The following is a 16,568-nucleotide window of genomic DNA, read 5'->3' as shown; positions in this document are numbered from 1 at the left end:
CATTTTAAAGCAATTTCTGCTTTTTGTTTTGCATGTGTTTATTTCAGCCAGGGCTGCTGTGAGTGTTGATGGGAATAATAGATGCTTGAGGGACTACAGATGACAGAGCTGCACTACAGTCAGTTGTGTCTGGTGACGGGAACAGGCATAAACTGAAACATGGGAAATATTGCTTAAATGTATGAAAACAGTGAGTAAACAGTCAAGCGCTGAAGCAGGCTACCCAGAGATGTTCTAGTGGAGATGCATCTCTGGAGACACTGAAAAATCAACTGGATGTGACACTGAGTAACCTGCTGTGGTTCACCCTATTTTGATAAGATGACCTCAGAGAGTCATAGAATCACCAAGGTTGGAAGAGAGCTCCAAGATCATCCAGTTCAACCATTCACTTATCACCAATATTTTTCACTAAACCACGTCTCGCAGTACAACACGTAAGCATTTCTTGGACACCACCAGCATTGGTGACTCCCCACCTTCCTGGGCAGCCTGTTCCAAAGCCTGACCACTTTTTGAGAGGTTTTGTAACATCCAACCTGGATCTCCTCTGGGTAATCTGAAGCCATTCCTTCTAGTCCTATCGCTAGTTACATGGGAGGAGAAGCTGACACTCACCTTGCCACAATATTCCTTCAGGCACTGCCCCGTGCAGTGCTTCATATGAGTGTGTCCACAGTCCTGGAAGCCTGTGTACTCTACATTCTCCTACAAGTGGACCTCAAGCTTGTTTGGAGGTTCTAGCAGGGGAGTGCAGCTACCGTATACCTATGAATGATACATCTCTATCAGGGAAGGTCATCTTCTTCAATCAAGCATGCAGCTTCGAAAGGGATACATGTGGAGCAGTGAGAGAGGAAGGAGACACCCGGATCTAGTCACCCAGATCAGCCAAATCACCCCTGGTGGTCAATGGGGTGACAGATGTCATAGCCAGATCACCCTAACATCTATTGAGGAGATCCAAAATCAGCTTTTCTGTGGTGCTGTGAAAGATTAAAACAACAATAAAGTTTGGAAAGTCCAGAAAAGAGCTGTAGTCTTACCTGAAAGTCCTGTGAGAGCTAATGGAAACCTCTTTAAGTGCTTTTGTGGGCTTTGAATTGATTCATAAAAGAAAGATAAAAGAGAGAGAGAAAGGTGGGAAACTGAAGCTGTGCCAAATAGACCTTGGAGGGCAGTCTTTTTATTCGTGCCATTTTGCTCTATCCTTTTCTGACAAGGCCTCTGTTTTTGCAGCCCACAGTGAGGGTGGGCTCCATGTGCTTACTTTGTACAGCGCTTGGATTCACTTTGTAAGGGATAGTGATAATGTGTTCTTGAAATCACCTTATAGCATGATTGGCACAGTAGAAACTGGTGTCTTGTTCTTGTCTGATTTTGCAACTGAAGGGAGCTCACTGAAAACCAGGTGGGGGAGAAGAGAAAGAATTAATAATCTTCCAGATCAGATTGTGCAGAGTTAGTCATGAATCACTGTCAGAATGAGCAAGGAAGAATTGCTCAGAACAAACCATGGATTGTGAGTGTCTTTCAGAAGTGGCCACCATTTTGGGTTCACTTCTGTGAGGAGTGAAAAGTCGGTTGTATTTTCAATAGGTATTTTCTCAGCTCTCTTAGTTTAAATTAAAAACAACAACTACAACAAAAAAGGAAAAAACCTTTGTCTGAAAATGGAAACCAGGCAGGGATGTTTGGGAGGCATGTGAAATTACATGAGTGACGTTTCTGCCAGAGGTTGGAGGTCTGTTCTCATTAGATCTACATCACTGGTTTGCAATGCGAACACTGGGAAGAAGTCACAGAAACATGTGCCCAGTTTTAGAGCTAAAACACTGTAATTGAATCCTGGGTAAGTGTGGATCAGTCCTAAGCCTCCTTTGTTTGAAAGAGCGGGATGGTAAGGAAGAGGCAGATCGAGGCTGTGAAGGGCACAGAGAGGTTCCTCAAATGCACCATTTTTACTCTCTTCTGTAACATATAAACGAAGTGGTGCTTGATGAAATTAAAAGGCAACAAATTAAAAATAAATAGGAGGAAATACTTCTTAATGTAAAGTATAATTAGCTAATGTAGCTTACGGCTGCCAGCTATTATTGAGGCAGTTATTTTAGAAAGATTCTCGACAAAGGATTCAAATGAATAAGCAAAGCATCTGCAGGGACACCACTATAGCTGAGAAAACAATTACAAGGGCTATCAATCCTCATGCTCTAGGGCACAAACAGAACAGCAGCTGGGGTCAGAAACACAGTTTCCCCCCATGGTTACTGAATTACTTAATTAGGCACATGGTGATGTTCTATCCTGCATGGGTCACTGCTGGAAGCAGAATAATGGATTGGATGACCATTGGCCTGTTCCAATATGGCATGCCTTTATCTCCAAGCTCTTCTCAGAAGGTAAGAAGGAGACTTCTAGCCTTATGCTCTACTGCCTTCTCAGAAGGGTCCTACTCACTGGACTCATGCAGTGATCCAGCTGTCAGTGTCATAGTGTTCAATATAGACTTTCACCAGATCCCAGAGATTTCTGCTGCATATGAGTTTAGGGCACCATGGAAGATTTTTGGTTTGTTTGTTTGTTTCCTACTGTATTTGTGAGATTTGTAAGCCAACAGGAGAGGAGTCTGAGCCTGCTTGTGTTTAATTATGGCAACAGTCTGATTCGTGTAAGTATTAAGGCTTTCAGCTACCTTTCAGCTACTTTCCCATTTACAAAATGGTTTTGGCTTTACCAAAGAGTGAAGAAGTGAGGAACTGAAAGAGAAAAATGTAACAAATGTTTTGTATATTTGTTATATATATTTTTTTTTTATGACAGATGAGCCTATCAGCAGCTATTTCCCTTTATCTTCCTGTTTTGCCATCCCAAATCTCAAGGAAGCTTATCTCAGCCCTGACACTTGTGCACCAGTTTTCCTTGACTCTTTTCCACTTGGTTTGAGTGTGTCAGCATGATGGTGATTTTGCTAAACTGTGTCACCCTGGGGATGTACCAACCATGTGAGGATATGGACTGCCTTTCTGACAGGTGTAAAATCTTGCAGGTAAGCAGACTTCCTTCCTGTCATGATGGTGCATTACTACAAGTCACAGAATTTCATGCATGTTTTCTTTCAGTGTGTTGTCAATACCTTACCAAAAGGTTGGTGAGAACATCCCTGGCAGAAAAGTAGCTTTCTATAAAAAAGGGGAGAAATAGCTTTGAGGAATTGAATGTGGGGTTAGAGAGAGAGAATAAATGAAGTCTACTTGTGACCAGGCAGTACAGACTAGTTGCTAATCCTCTCGATCCTGTGAATAAAACGTGTCTTCCTGACACAGGAAGGACCTGCTGTTGCTGAGCCAACACCTGCTTTCAGGTCCATCCAAAGAGACTCTGAGTCTACATCAAGTACTTCACGTAGGAGGAATAAATAGAGCCCCTGCTTCCTTGCTTTGACAGCAGATAGCACTGTGCCAGCACTGCAGAGAAGAAACTTGCCCAGCCTTGTCTTTAAGTCGTTTTCAGAAGTACTGAAATTCATGTTTGTTTCACTATCTGCACTGAAAAGTCTCAAGCTGGGAATGTGTGTCACACTTGTTGTTGGCTCTCTGTTTGGCAGGTATTTGATGATTTCATCTTCATTTTCTTTGCAATGGAAATGGTGTTAAAGATGGTGGCCCTGGGGATTTTTGGCAAGAAGTGCTACCTTGGAGATACCTGGAACCGCCTGGATTTCTTCATTGTCATGGCTGGGTAGGTTGATAGTTTGTGTTTGCTTGTTCTCTTTGTTGAAATGACTTCTGAAACTGAGAAGCGCTCCCCATCTGAAAGCAAATCCAAGTTTTTGGCAACTGTCCATGTTTTTCCCCAAGTGTACCAAGCCAGGTTAAGCCCCTCAAATGCTGATGCTTCCATCAGGTGAAGGTAAATTCTTGCAAAGCTGGTGAATGCTACTTTTGATTTGCTATGATGCAACTGATAAAAAGAAGTTTCCAGTCTGCTTCTACCATGGTAAATTTGCAAAACTTGAATGAGGCATCCTCGGGAAGAAACAGTAGGCTAGCTTAGCTGATGTGCAGCTGTCTATCTCCCAACTTCAGTAGAGAGTGTTAAGTTGTACCAGCTGAAGAGCTAGCCCAGAAATGATTTTGCTAGTGGAGGAGGAACAACCTTTATCAGAGCTAAGTCAGCTTCTCTGTTTCTAACAGCAGCGTTTCAGGGTAGAAATATATATATGTATATATTTTTACTCTTGTCCTTTTGTCTTTGTATTGCATTAGCCTCAACTGTGGTACTATTGGGACAAGCTGACATTTGAGTGTTTTTTACAACAAAGTTGCTATAGAGGAGCTCTGATTTCCCCTCTGCATGTGTGAAGTGGAAAACCTACCAGGATTTGGCTATTAAATCACAGGAAAGCTTTCCTCTGTGATATCAGTAGGCATGCGTTTTTCTGGAATTTGTCCATTTTCAATCACATTGCCTTGTGGTATAATAAAAGAAGTCAGAAAAATTATGTAATGTTAATGTTCTTACAGAAAATGGGTGAAAATCTTTTCAGAGCAGCCTCCCCGACTTACCTCTCCCTCTCCCCAAAGCATTACCAGCATTTGCTGTCACCTGCAAGTGCACTGCTGATGGAGCCAACTGTGAGTTCAAGCTCGCTTTGCAGAGCTTTTCCCTGAGGTGCAGAGCAGCACTGTCTTTACATTTGCTTCTGACACAGTTGTTCTACAGAAAGATTTGGAAGTTGTTCCTCTGGAGGGGTGTATAATTGTTTGCTTCTGGGGGGAGCTGAACTCCGTTCAGTTGTGAAAGTGTGAAGGCTGATCCTCAGCTGGCTTGTATGAGAAAGGAGGATGGGCAGATGAAAGCTGCAGCTTTTTGTGAACATAAGCAATGTGCATGAGATGGGAACCTATCTTGTGGCTGAGTGCTGTGATTAGCATGTGATTTAGAAGAGGCCTGCATTATGGGAACTGTTTGGAAAGGAGACTTCAGAACCCATGGTACTCCTCCATTGGGATGTGCTGCACATATAGGGTGAGAGGACAGCTCTGCTCCAGGTGTGTGAAGGACTGCCATCACGCTGAAGGAAAGGCTTGGAAACTTGGGGTATTTCTCTGCCTGGCATCCCTGCTAGCATGGTGTGTGAGCAGTGCAGCCTAGAGTGATGAAGAAATTGGTGGGGCAGTGCTAAATGAAAATAAGGAATTGCGCTTACCTCTTTCACTCGTCTCCTTCATGAAGCAAACTGCATCATAGGAGGCTCCATCTAAACATCAGACATTTCTTTACTGGGCAGATGGTGGAGCACTGCCACAGGTTACCCAGGGGCTGTGGGGTCTCCTCCTTGGAGATCTCCAAAAACCACCTTGAAATTGCCTTAAGCACCCTGCTCTAGGTGTCCCCTGCTCGTGCAGGGGTTGGGCCAGTGGACCCAGAAGTCCCTGCCAACCTGTGATTCTGTGAAATTCTCTCTACCTAGATCAGAAATGTATATCTTTATACCCATTTATACCTTTCCTTCTGCTATCATTGCTGGATGAAATTTGAGAAGAGAGTCTTTTGCACATCTGATAGCAGTATTAGAAATGAAGCTCATATCTGGACTCCTTTCAATGCCGAGGAGACTTAGAATCAACTCCTTAGGTATAAAATAATCACTGTGGAGGATTTTTTCATTTCAGGTCCAGAACCGAAAGAAATTTGTTTCCTGATTTCTATACAATTGTTCTCATGAGGTGTCAGGCTGAAATGATAGTAATCTCATTAGAATATCTGATCTCAAAAGACTTCATCTGCTAAAGAAAGATTTTTCCATTTAGTTATATAGAACTAATGACTATATAATGTATTTTGAGTTATAAAAGCTTGTGGTTATTAATTCATTATTTTTTGAAATTCATTAAAATTGTCTGCACTGCTTAAATCAAATCCAAGCAGAGTCTCAAATTTGCCCTTATGTACAGAACATAGGCTTTTATTTAACCTCAGATTTAAGCCCCAGGCTTCATCCTGATTGGTCCCACAACTGGATTAGCTTACTCTGAGTCCAAACTATGCCTTAGCCTTCAAAGCCTCCTGCATAAGGCCTTGCATATTTTCTCTGTGCCGATGAGGTAGATCCGGAAAAGAATCTCATCAACATTTTTCTGAAAGCCTCCTCCTTTCCATGGTCCTCTGCTCTCGTGGGCTGCAAGAGGGGTCATAAATTCAACTCCCTAAGAAACATCCAGATGATGAAAAGTAATGCACTGCCTAGATGACATTTGAACATCTCTCAAATTTGAGGAAAAGGACTGTACTTCTCAACTCATTCTCCTTTCTCCCTTTCCAAATATATACTCTAGCAGCACCCAAGCAAAGCATCAAAGGTTGGGAGGATGAACTGTAGCTTGGAAAAGCATAGTGCAGGTTAGGAACATTTCTGTTGGGTGGTCCTGGGTGGCTGAGGTACCTCCACTGGCTTTCAGTGTGACGGTGTGTTTTATCAAAGAGTATAATGATTATTTGCTGCTCTTGCCCCAGACGGTGCTTTGGTTACATAAGCCATGTGTTCAGGCATTCATATGTAGTTTCTCCTCACTTCCTTGGAAAGCCAGAAGCTATAGTTTTAGTTAGCTGAATTCCCTTGTGTGCCCCTGCCCTGCTTGCCCCTGCCCCCCACGCAACCCAGCAGCTTGAGGAAGACTCAATTGTCACTAAAAATGCTCAGTTTCCATGGCAATAGGAGCTGACATCACCAGAACTTTCTCCCCTCTCACACACTCCCTCCCCCAACAACCCTCAATACGTTTTTTCAGTAAGGATTAGGAAAAAAAAACGCACAACCCCCCCCCAAACAAATAAGTCCTATCTCAGCATTCTCCACTGTTGCCCTCAGTGCTCCTAAAACCAAGAGAGGTAATTTGGATTGAATGCCCATGCTCTTGTGCACTCAAGCAACAGGGGCTCACACGTGGCTTGCAGATACTTTAGTTCCCACTGCTCACTGCTGATGGGAGGTTGCAGGTTCCCTGATATTTCAAGCAGGCAGTGTTTGTCACTAGCTCTCTTGGTGGGACACCCTCTTCCCCTGCATTTGTGTTTAGGTTGTGTCTGTCATCATTTGTTTCCCACAGTGATGGGTGCTTTTGGAAGGCTTGCTCTGAAGCAACTTAAAGGGCAGATTCATAAAGCTGGGACTACTATTTTTTTGAAAGCTGAGATCATCTGGACACCATCAATACTGAAAACTTAGGCCAGCATCTCTACATGTGTGAATTTAGGAGATGTCAATTATTTCTAGGCTGGTGCTCATCATCTTTTTAAATCAGGCATTTCTCTAGCAACGAAGAGTTTCTCCTGCTTGCTCTACTCTGTGAATCAGAGTTGCGTTTACATGTGGTTGGAGATGATGCCAGTGTCCCTGTGGAAAAGAGGCATCCCTTTACATGATTCTGTCCTAAGGGTCCTGCCTGGCCTTGGGATGTCAATTCCACCAGTGAGTGCTTGTTTGGTCTCTCTTGTATTTTGCAGCCAAATGCTTTAATTAGTGATTAGAGGCAGGAAATGTCTCTGACTGCTTCTGTAGCATCCCTTTGACATATTCTAGTATGGAATATATTTGTACAAACTGTAGGTAGTTTAAGGGGGAGAAATCTTCACTGCACGGCCAGGGGAATTATTGTGATTACAAGTTTGTGTGTAGAATGTATCCAAAATCTTTCTTTAACTAGCTCAGTAGCAAAGAAGAGGCTGGTATATCTTTCACAGAATGTCCCATCTTTGTCTCTTCTCCACCATCACAGCACAGCTTTGCATGTAGGTCTTGCAAACTGTGATCAAACCTCATCCCAAACATGCCTTTGGAGAGGAGTGGCATATGCTCAATTCCTGGAGGCATTCAAGGCTAGGCTGGATGTGGCTCTGGGCAGACTGGTCTAGTGGTTGGCAACCCTGCCCATGGTAGGGGGATTGAAACTAGATGACATTTGAGGTGCTTTTCAACCCAGGCCATTCCATGACTTGTGTAATTTGTAATTTTAAAATAGAGTTGCAGGCTTGTTCAGTAGATTAAAAAAAAAACAAACAACATAGTGGACAGCAGAGTAAGGCACACTACACTGTGTAGTCACATGAGTGCATTATACAGTAGTAATCCAGCCTATCTCTTCCAACCTTAAATTTTCCTTCTCCCACAGCCAAGGATTGTGGCAATCCTTCTTATCACAGCATCTTCCTGTTAATTCATTCAGCTCCTTTCTCCAGTGCTCCAAGTCATGTTGATTGTAGGTTTTTCCCCCCTCACAATCTCCTCTTCTAAAGAAAGAAAATCCCTTCCTATTAGTAGGGGCAGAAAACTTTGTTCCCAGATGTGTGGTGTTAGGTTTGTTCATACTGGAATATATGTTATTTGCATTTCCAAAGCAGCTCATGCTGTTCTGTATTGCTGACTTATCCTCTTCATTTCTTTTCTGTTTTCTCAAAAATAAGCTTCAACAGCAAAATCCATCAGTAATGTTTTCTTAAAAAATTTCTGCTAGGTTGTGATAAATAAATAAGGAACAGCGTGGCAAGAATAGTGTACAACTGCTCACGAATAAGTCCCCATTTACTGTTGTATGTGAGGCTTATTACTTAGCCTGTTTCTCTCTAATGTATGTCATGATGATTTCATATCATTCCAGTCATATCAGCATAATTACTTGTGTGAACCAGACTTGTAATCTCATAAGAAATTATAGCGCGTTAGTTTGATGATGTCAATTTTTCTTTAAACCTGTGTTGATTATGGCTAATTTTATTACCCACTTTTAATCTGTAATCTATCAAAGCCACGTATTGGTGATTTCATTGCTGTACCATGACCAGCATCAGTCCAGTCAGCCTACTGAAATCACTGTGTTTCTCAAAGCACTGGCGCAACATCAGAATTTCACTGGCCCTTGGATGCTCTCCCAGTTTTCTGAGACTAATCGAAAATCAACAGCACTGGTGCAGGACTTTTCTGGCCGTCTCTTTTAAAACTCTTGGATATAAGTTGTCCAGACCTGCTTATCTTAGAATATCCCTACTTTGATGGATACAGCCACAAATACTTGATCATAGCTGCAGTTGAAAACAGCTCATTATCATCCGTAGTACAAATGTACCATCTGACCTTCCCCATAAAACTTCTCTTTTTTTTTTTTAAACTGAGGTTTCTGCCTTTTTAAACAGTTCATGACAATTGTTTTCTTGTTTGTTGTACCATTTTGGGTTCATTCCGTTCTCCTACAAATTTTCTACAATGTCATCTCCTAGTTACTATTCATTTTTCCCAACTTCCCCTCTCTTGGTTTCGCTATATTGCTGCTTTTGCTTACTACCTTTTTTAACCAGTTCAGCTTTCTTGACTCTATTTTTTTAAATAATACTTGATTACCACCCAGGGTTCATGACTACAATTTTTTATCCTGTCTTGTTTGATACATGGCTGTTTCCATGTGTCTTCAGCTTCATGCATATAGCCTTTCTAATCCACCAAGTATATATAGTAGTGCTGATGGCCTTACTTGGTGTGTACATAAGACATGTAATCAAGTAGTCCCAGATTTAATTTTACTGATCACAAAACAAACAAACCCAAACCAACCAATCAACCAACCAAATAAAACAAAAATCACTGCTGTATCTTTGTTCCTTAAATGTGATTTTTGAGTTATACTGTACACCACTGTAAATGCTGAGAATCCTCAGCACCTTGGCCTAACCTAACCTCTAGCAGGATGGATAAGGGGAGGTTGTTTTTTCTAATGAGTTACAGACTAATACGAGGAGAGCCGTTTTCTAGTGACATTCATAGGATCAAAGCACAACTCAGGTTGGAAAGTACCTTATGAGGTCTATAGTCCAATCTCTTGCTCAGAGCAGGGTAAAAAGTAAATACAGGTTAGGCTGTTCAGAATTGTCCTCCGGTCTTGAAACCCTTCAGATGGAGGCTGAACCACCTCTCTGGGCTCCTGCAGTACCTCTTATTTATCTGTATATCTAGTCTGAGCCCCATTTCCCTGCTGGATTTATGCCCACTGTGTCCAGCCCATGGACATCTTGGTGGCCCTCTGCTGAACTTGATCCTATTTGTCACTTTCATCAAGGGAGTCCAAAGTTGAATGTGCTATTCTAGATTCAAGTTGCCCAAAGAAGATGCGGATGCCCCATCCCTGAACAGATTCAAGGCCAGGTTGGACGGGGCTCTTGGTAATCTGATCTAGCAGTTGGCAACCCTTCCCACAACAGGGGGTTTGTAATCAGATGATTTTTAAGGTTCCTTCCTACCCAAGACATTCTATGTTATTAGCTGCAAGCAGAGCAAAAGGGAATGATCCCTTTCCTTGTCCACTGGCTTTGCTCCTGCTGGTGCAGCCTGGCATGGCATCAGCCTTCCTTGCTACAGGGGTGCACTCTGGGACATGGGTCACCTGCTGTTACCCAGGTCCTTACCAGCAGAGCCACTACACAGCACTGAGATAGAGGATTTTTCTATCCCAAGTACAGGACCTTTGTCTTTGGTGAACTCCATGAAGTTTCTGTCAGCCCATTCCCTCTAGCCAGGAAGAATTATCTTCTTTATATGACAGAAAATTAATTTACAATTTAACTATTAATTTTAAAATTGTCATTGATTCTGTACTTGAAAATGCCTTTTTTGACAAAGAGCACTACTCCCCCTTCACTTCTGTCCTTTTCAGCCTTCCTACCTAGGTTAAAATCATTGACTTTAATATTCCTTTCATGCAGATCTTCCCACCAGCCCTTTCTAATGCCATTTAGTCTGTTTATGCTCATAAAATGAACAATTCCTATTCTCTCTATTACTCGGCCCCTGGCACTGCTGTACAGATGATATATTTTTTTCCCCTGCTCTCTACATCTTTCAGTGCCTTCATTAGTTTTGTTCTTGGGATGGAGGCCCTGCAAGGATGAAGTTTTTTTCCTAATTTCATCACTTTTTTCCTGTGGTTTTTCATTTAACAATCTACTGACTGGTATATCTCTCAATTTCCTAAAAATGTATTAATTTCTAATGAAATGCTGGTTAATGTTTTTGCTTCTCCAGTGGTCGCTCAGTGCTTTGGCAAGTCTGTCATCCTACCTTGCTGACCCAGCCAGTAGTTGGTTACCAAATTCCTCCATCTTCTGCATTCACTTCTGCTCAGGATGCTTAAGGAGCTCAGCTGGAGCTCCTTAAGTTTTCTATCCATCCCCTAGAAATTCTCTATTACCTGTGGCATAGTATAATAAGAAAGACAGTTAAGTCCAAGACACATCATGGGTGAAATATTGCCCCAGAAGTTTCTAAACCTTCCCAAGATTGCTTTTTTCTCTCTCATTTCAGACACAGTATGGCAGCACAGCTCTCATGGTATCAGAATTTCCTTTCCAGAGCATCCATTCAATTCTGCACAGTTATACAGCCCTTGGAGGAGGTTTTCTGGCATCTCTGTACAGCTGACATTCCATCTTGGTCTTGCCTGGTAGCCCCTTAGATTGAGCAAAACATTTCTCCTCGCTGGCCTCTTAGGCAGTTGCTTCTTCAGAAATGAGTTATGCAGCATCCACGGTGGGGACCTGGAATGCGTTGCTCTGTGTTATCTGATTAATCTGTGACTGTCATTATTTTGAAGCACTTTGTCTTGCTAGTGGTTATCTATAGTCTTAGATTTCTACATCCTCTAAATCCTTCTTTCATAGACCTGCAGTGATGCTGCTTCCCAAATTGAAATCCACTCTCCTGGGCAATTTTCACCCTTCTTCTTGACCATGCTATGGTAGATCTGAGCAGTGACACTTTCCTTACTTCAGAACCCCTGATTTACACTTCTGGGACAGCAAGCAGTGAATTCCCACAGAATTTCAGCCCAAGTAAGGGGGCTGAAGGACAGGAGGTATCAGTCCCCTTCTTCAAATGCCCACCCAGGCCTAAGAAAAAAAAGTCGTCCAATCTGGGAAGATGTTGCTGTGCCTGAGATGCTGATAGGCATTAATCTTGCATTATGGGGAAGTGGGCTATCAATCTTCTGTTTTCTCTTTGCTTTTAATTAACAGTGGTCCTTTGGGGACCTGGCCAGAATTTGCATAGTTATGACTTTAAAATCTCAGACCATTAAATGCTTATTAGCAGCAGTGTAAACAGAGTGAGTAGTCAGAAAATCTCAGTTAGCTGATCTTCGCTGTCAAATGGAAGTTTGTATAAAATTATGGCAAGTTAAGGAAAACTGTAATAAATACAGCAATTAGGTGTTTCAAGCAGCGATCAGAGAAAGATGGAAACCAGCGAGCAGTAGGATAAATAACATCTTAACCAGAGGCAGAAATATCAGAATTGCAGCCCTTCCCCACCAACACGCACTCACTTTTTCCTCCTTAATGATACTAATTATTCCATTTGCTTTCCCCTAGTAAAACTATCCGTAGAAGTGCAACATATTGAAATGAAAAGAGTCATCAAAACGAAATGAATCACAGCAGAGAGGAATCAAAACAAGGAGGCAACGGTACCCTGTGTGCATTATGTGTAGCTCTCAATTATTACCGCTAATGCTTCGCCTCCCTAAAAAACTGATTCCCTACTGCACGAATCCTTGGTTTTACTAAAGTAAATTAAGTGGGCACAACCAGAAGCTTGCAGGACCAAGCAAGAAATGCTTTTATTTCCTTTTTTCGTTTATTTTTTGGCTAAGCAATGAAACACAGACCTAGGGGGCTGTGCTCAGAGTCCTTGTTTTCAGAAGCGAGCCCCATCACTCGTCTTCAGTCATCTGAGCCCGCCCGGTCCCTCTGGCTTTCTTATCACAGTGTGAAAACCTGCTTATGTCTTTTCATATCATGTCTCCAAAACTGTTAAGAAACTCTGACGTTTTCTCTTAGTGCTCAGTTTGGAGAGAATTCTGAGTGTTCAGGGGTGTGAAATAATCACATCCTAGGCAGCTAGGGAGCAGTCTCACAGGCTCTGCAAGCTTTCAGCAAGCTTCTGTTGGTAGGAAACGCTTAACGTAAAATAAAGTTCTGTACCAAGGAGAACGGTTGCAGGTTGTTGTTTCTTTTTAAAGATTACTAAGCATTGTAGCTCCAGAGCTGTGTAATTAGTAATTTATTACTCCCTGAAGAAATGTCTTTTTGCTAACAGAGTTACAGCTTCGTTAACTTTTTTTAAGGGAGAAAAAAAGAGGATACAATTTTGCAGCCCTCATTTTACTAGCAAGGCATTTTTTCCCTTTGCTTCTAACTTCCAGCTTTTATGTCAGCAGAGAGTTGTCTTTATGCAGCGTGATGAGCTCTAACTTTAACAGAGATAAGCAGGACTACTTAGCTGAATGCCCTGCGATTTGCAGAGCAATTTAAGGTCCTGCTGTGTAATGTCTGGCCACATCCCATGTGATGTTATCCCATAATTTCTGCAGTAGGTAACGAAAGGACTTCAACTCAGTTATTTGGGGGGGGGGGGGGGGAGGTTCAAGCCGAGCCGTAGAGGCACCAAACTGTGCAAAACCCAACTGGGCTCTTTCCTGTACTACCTATTATAGGGAAAATACTTTAGCAGGAGGGTTGGACTTATAGCACTGCACACGCTTTTTATTTCCCTTCCATCAGAAGGGAATGAGACCAACTTTGCTCCACCTCTGCACTGCAGCCACAGTTACATAGCCAGTGCAGAGGTACTCAGACCTTTCAGAGCTCATTCTGGTGCCTAACACAGCAGTAGGAAGGTTTAGAGGTATATCTGCCTCCCATCATCCCCCCACAAACTGCAGTTCTTATAGAACATACAGAGGTATTGACCTATGGGATTCTCCACCTCCATGGGCTTGTGCTGGGGGGCACCTGGGTAAAGGGAGCAATACCATGGTAAATGGAGCAGATTTTGGTGCTGATATCTGTAGTAAAAAATCAGGAAAATTGAGCGTACTTAGCTGAAGGAATTCAGGGAGGAGCAAGCAAGTTGTCTTCTGTCTTCGTTGCCCCAAGTGCTCACAGATGCTAGGAACAAATGGCCAAAGTCCTCAGGCAACGAGAGCTTCCCTTTGCACAAAGACTCGCAGTGAGCCGGAGGCTGCAGCTCAGAAGACACAGCCATAAAGATTTTGGCTTCAGTGCCAAACCTGAAGTTATTTGACAAAGAATTATGAATTGATTAGGCTGCAGTTAATTAGATTTCAATTGAAAACCCCTATCAGAGAAGGGGAATTAGGCAGCTTTTGAATTTAACAAAAACATATTGGCTTTGTGTCATAAGAAAAATACTGCCTTGGTATTTTTCATGAATGCTTTCAGAATTCATTTTAAATATTAATTTTTGGGTGCTAATTATCAGCAAATAGAAATCCGAGAGCCAAGATTAAGAAAGTTAATAAGTACATAATAAAGGTGTAAGGAGATGTAAATATGAAGAGGTAAATGGTAATGTTTGAACTGTTTTAATCATTGATTTCATTGAAGGTGATTGTGGAAAAGCTGCTAGCAAGGCACTGCATGAGTACATTACCTTTGGTTACTGTACAGCAAGATAAAGTCTGAATTTTTTGGAACTCACGCGTGGCTTTCATATTCTTTCTATGTCTACTTTAAAATACATTTATTCCTTGGACCTGCTGGTCAGCCTGTTCTCTTGGCCTGGCCCAGGGCCGCGTTGGCTGAGCAATTCTGCTGCTGTTGAGCAACAAGCATTGCTCTTCTCTCCTGGGCTTTGTCGCTGCTCAAGAAGCAGAGTGCCAAAGCAGATCCAAACCTGCTGGCATATGCCAAGCTGTGGCTAATGAAGCTTTTCTGCTATGGTCGAGGTCTTGTGAGCAATGTGGGTGCATGATGCTGTGCTGGGTGCATGCCCCCTTCCTCCCCACGTACCTTCTGTCTCCTCCACTGCTTGGCATGGAATGGAGGTACTCCAGGCCAGGTGTTTTCTGTACAGGGTCGCTGTGCTAACAAATTGCTAGCTTGTCCCCTTGTGGTAGTTTGGACTCATCTAAGTTAAACTCAAGGTCTCATGTGTATTCAGCTAAGCAGAGCTGATTGGCTAATGTTTATCAGCAAGACAGAGGCAGAAGGAGGCCCCATTAAGAAGGTCAGTAGGAAAAGGTGCAAAAGGAACAAAGATGGAGACTGGAAAGGAAATAAAAGATTGGCAAGGAAATTGAAGGACATGAGGTAAAGCAGGAAAAAAAAAAAAAAAAAAAAAAAAGAGGGAAAGTCAGAGAAGCTGGAAGGAGGGCCAGAAGGATTAAAAGATGTGGAAATGTTGGAGGCATGAATGAGTCAGAAATGGGGTAGGAAGGGCGTGGGATGCTTTGAGAATGAGGAGAAGCAGAGTTCAAATAGAGATGTGTTCCCCACCAGACATCCTCCTGTTATGTGGGGTGAATCCCATGTACGCAGCTGGTGCCTCTGTTCTATTCCCCACTATGATAGCATTCTCACCATGTATCAGTCTTGAGCTGTGCAGTGCAGGGACAGTGAGTGTCTCAATCCTCCTTCCTTCCAGAAGAGTTTCTTACAAAAAGTTTTGAAGAAGCAAATCTCTACTGGGCGAAGAAGAATTACTGTATAAATTCAATTATCTTGACAGCTCACTGCTCAAATTCCATCACAGATCAAGAGCTGCTCTCTAATTTAGCATAGTTCCAGCTTCCTAACCTGCCCCTGTGCTCGCCAACCCACGCCAGAGGCCACAAAATACTTTAGTGGTGCTAGAAATGAGCTGCCGTTTCCCTTGAGAGATGCTTTACACTTCTGCCCCATAAGAGGAAAGGACAGCTTGCAACCCACACAAGCTATTCTGCAGCCAAGACTTTGTCCAGCTACTTCTGAATCAAAAAGAAATTAAGCTTTTTACAAACAGTGTGTACCTAAAGTAGCCAGGGAACAGGGGACAAGAGATGAGGGGCAGTCAGATTATAGGGTCTGCCCTTGCTCACCATGCGAGAATGCATAAAATCATGAAGTTTGGTAAAAAGCTCTAAGATCATCTAGCCTAATCATGTACCTATCATTAATATTGTCCACTAAACCACAACTCTAAGTACTATACCCACTCTTTCCTTAAACTTATACAGGGACAGTGACTCCATCACCTCCCTTGGCAACCTGTTCCAATGCATCATCACTCCTTCTGCAGAGAAATTCTTCCTAATATCTAATCCAAGTCTCCACAGGTGTGAGTATGAGGAGGCTGGAAATCTCCTTTGATTTAATAAGGTTGCAACTGTTTTGAATGGCCTTTAACACTGCTGTGCTCTTGGTTAGTGAACACTGAGTAAACGTGTGGTTCCCTGAGTTGCTAGACTGATAGAGATTGAAGCACTAAAGTTTGGTGCATGCCTGAGAATCCAGATAAGCACCATGGGCTTGCAACCTAGGGCAAGAGGTAATGGCCTCAAGTTGCACCATGGGAGGTTCAGGTTGGATATTAGGAAAAATTTCTTCTCAGAAGGAGTGGTGAGGCACTGCAACAGGCTTCCCAGGGTGGTGATGCAGTCACTGTCCCTGGAGGTGATCCAGATCTGTGTGGATGTGGCACTGAGGACATGGTCAGTGGGCATGGTGGGGATGGGCTGATGGTT

The 16,568-nt window shown here is 42.7% G+C and overlaps 1 protein-coding gene across 1 annotated transcript in view; it reads left to right on the top strand.

Annotated features, from left to right (window-relative positions):
• CACNA1I (calcium voltage-gated channel subunit alpha1 I) overlaps positions 1–16,568 on the top strand; it is a 148,725-nt gene that overhangs the window by 63,883 nt on the left and 68,274 nt on the right. The window contains exons 2-3 of the mRNA XM_042889750.1: positions 2,938–3,049; positions 3,608–3,741. Of these exons, the coding sequence (XP_042745684.1) occupies positions 2,938–3,049; positions 3,608–3,741 (246 nt within the window). The remainder of the gene's footprint in view (positions 1–2,937; positions 3,050–3,607; positions 3,742–16,568) is intronic.

The sequence above is a fragment of the Lagopus leucura genome, unplaced genomic scaffold (genome assembly GCF_019238085.1).
Source record: "Lagopus leucura isolate 7727_CA_CO unplaced genomic scaffold, USGS_WTPT01 Super-Scaffold_100159, whole genome shotgun sequence".
Classification (NCBI taxonomy): Eukaryota; Metazoa; Chordata; class Aves; order Galliformes; family Phasianidae; genus Lagopus; species Lagopus leucura.
The sequence above is the reverse complement of the archived record's forward strand: the minus strand, read 5'-3'. Positions and strand labels throughout refer to the sequence as shown.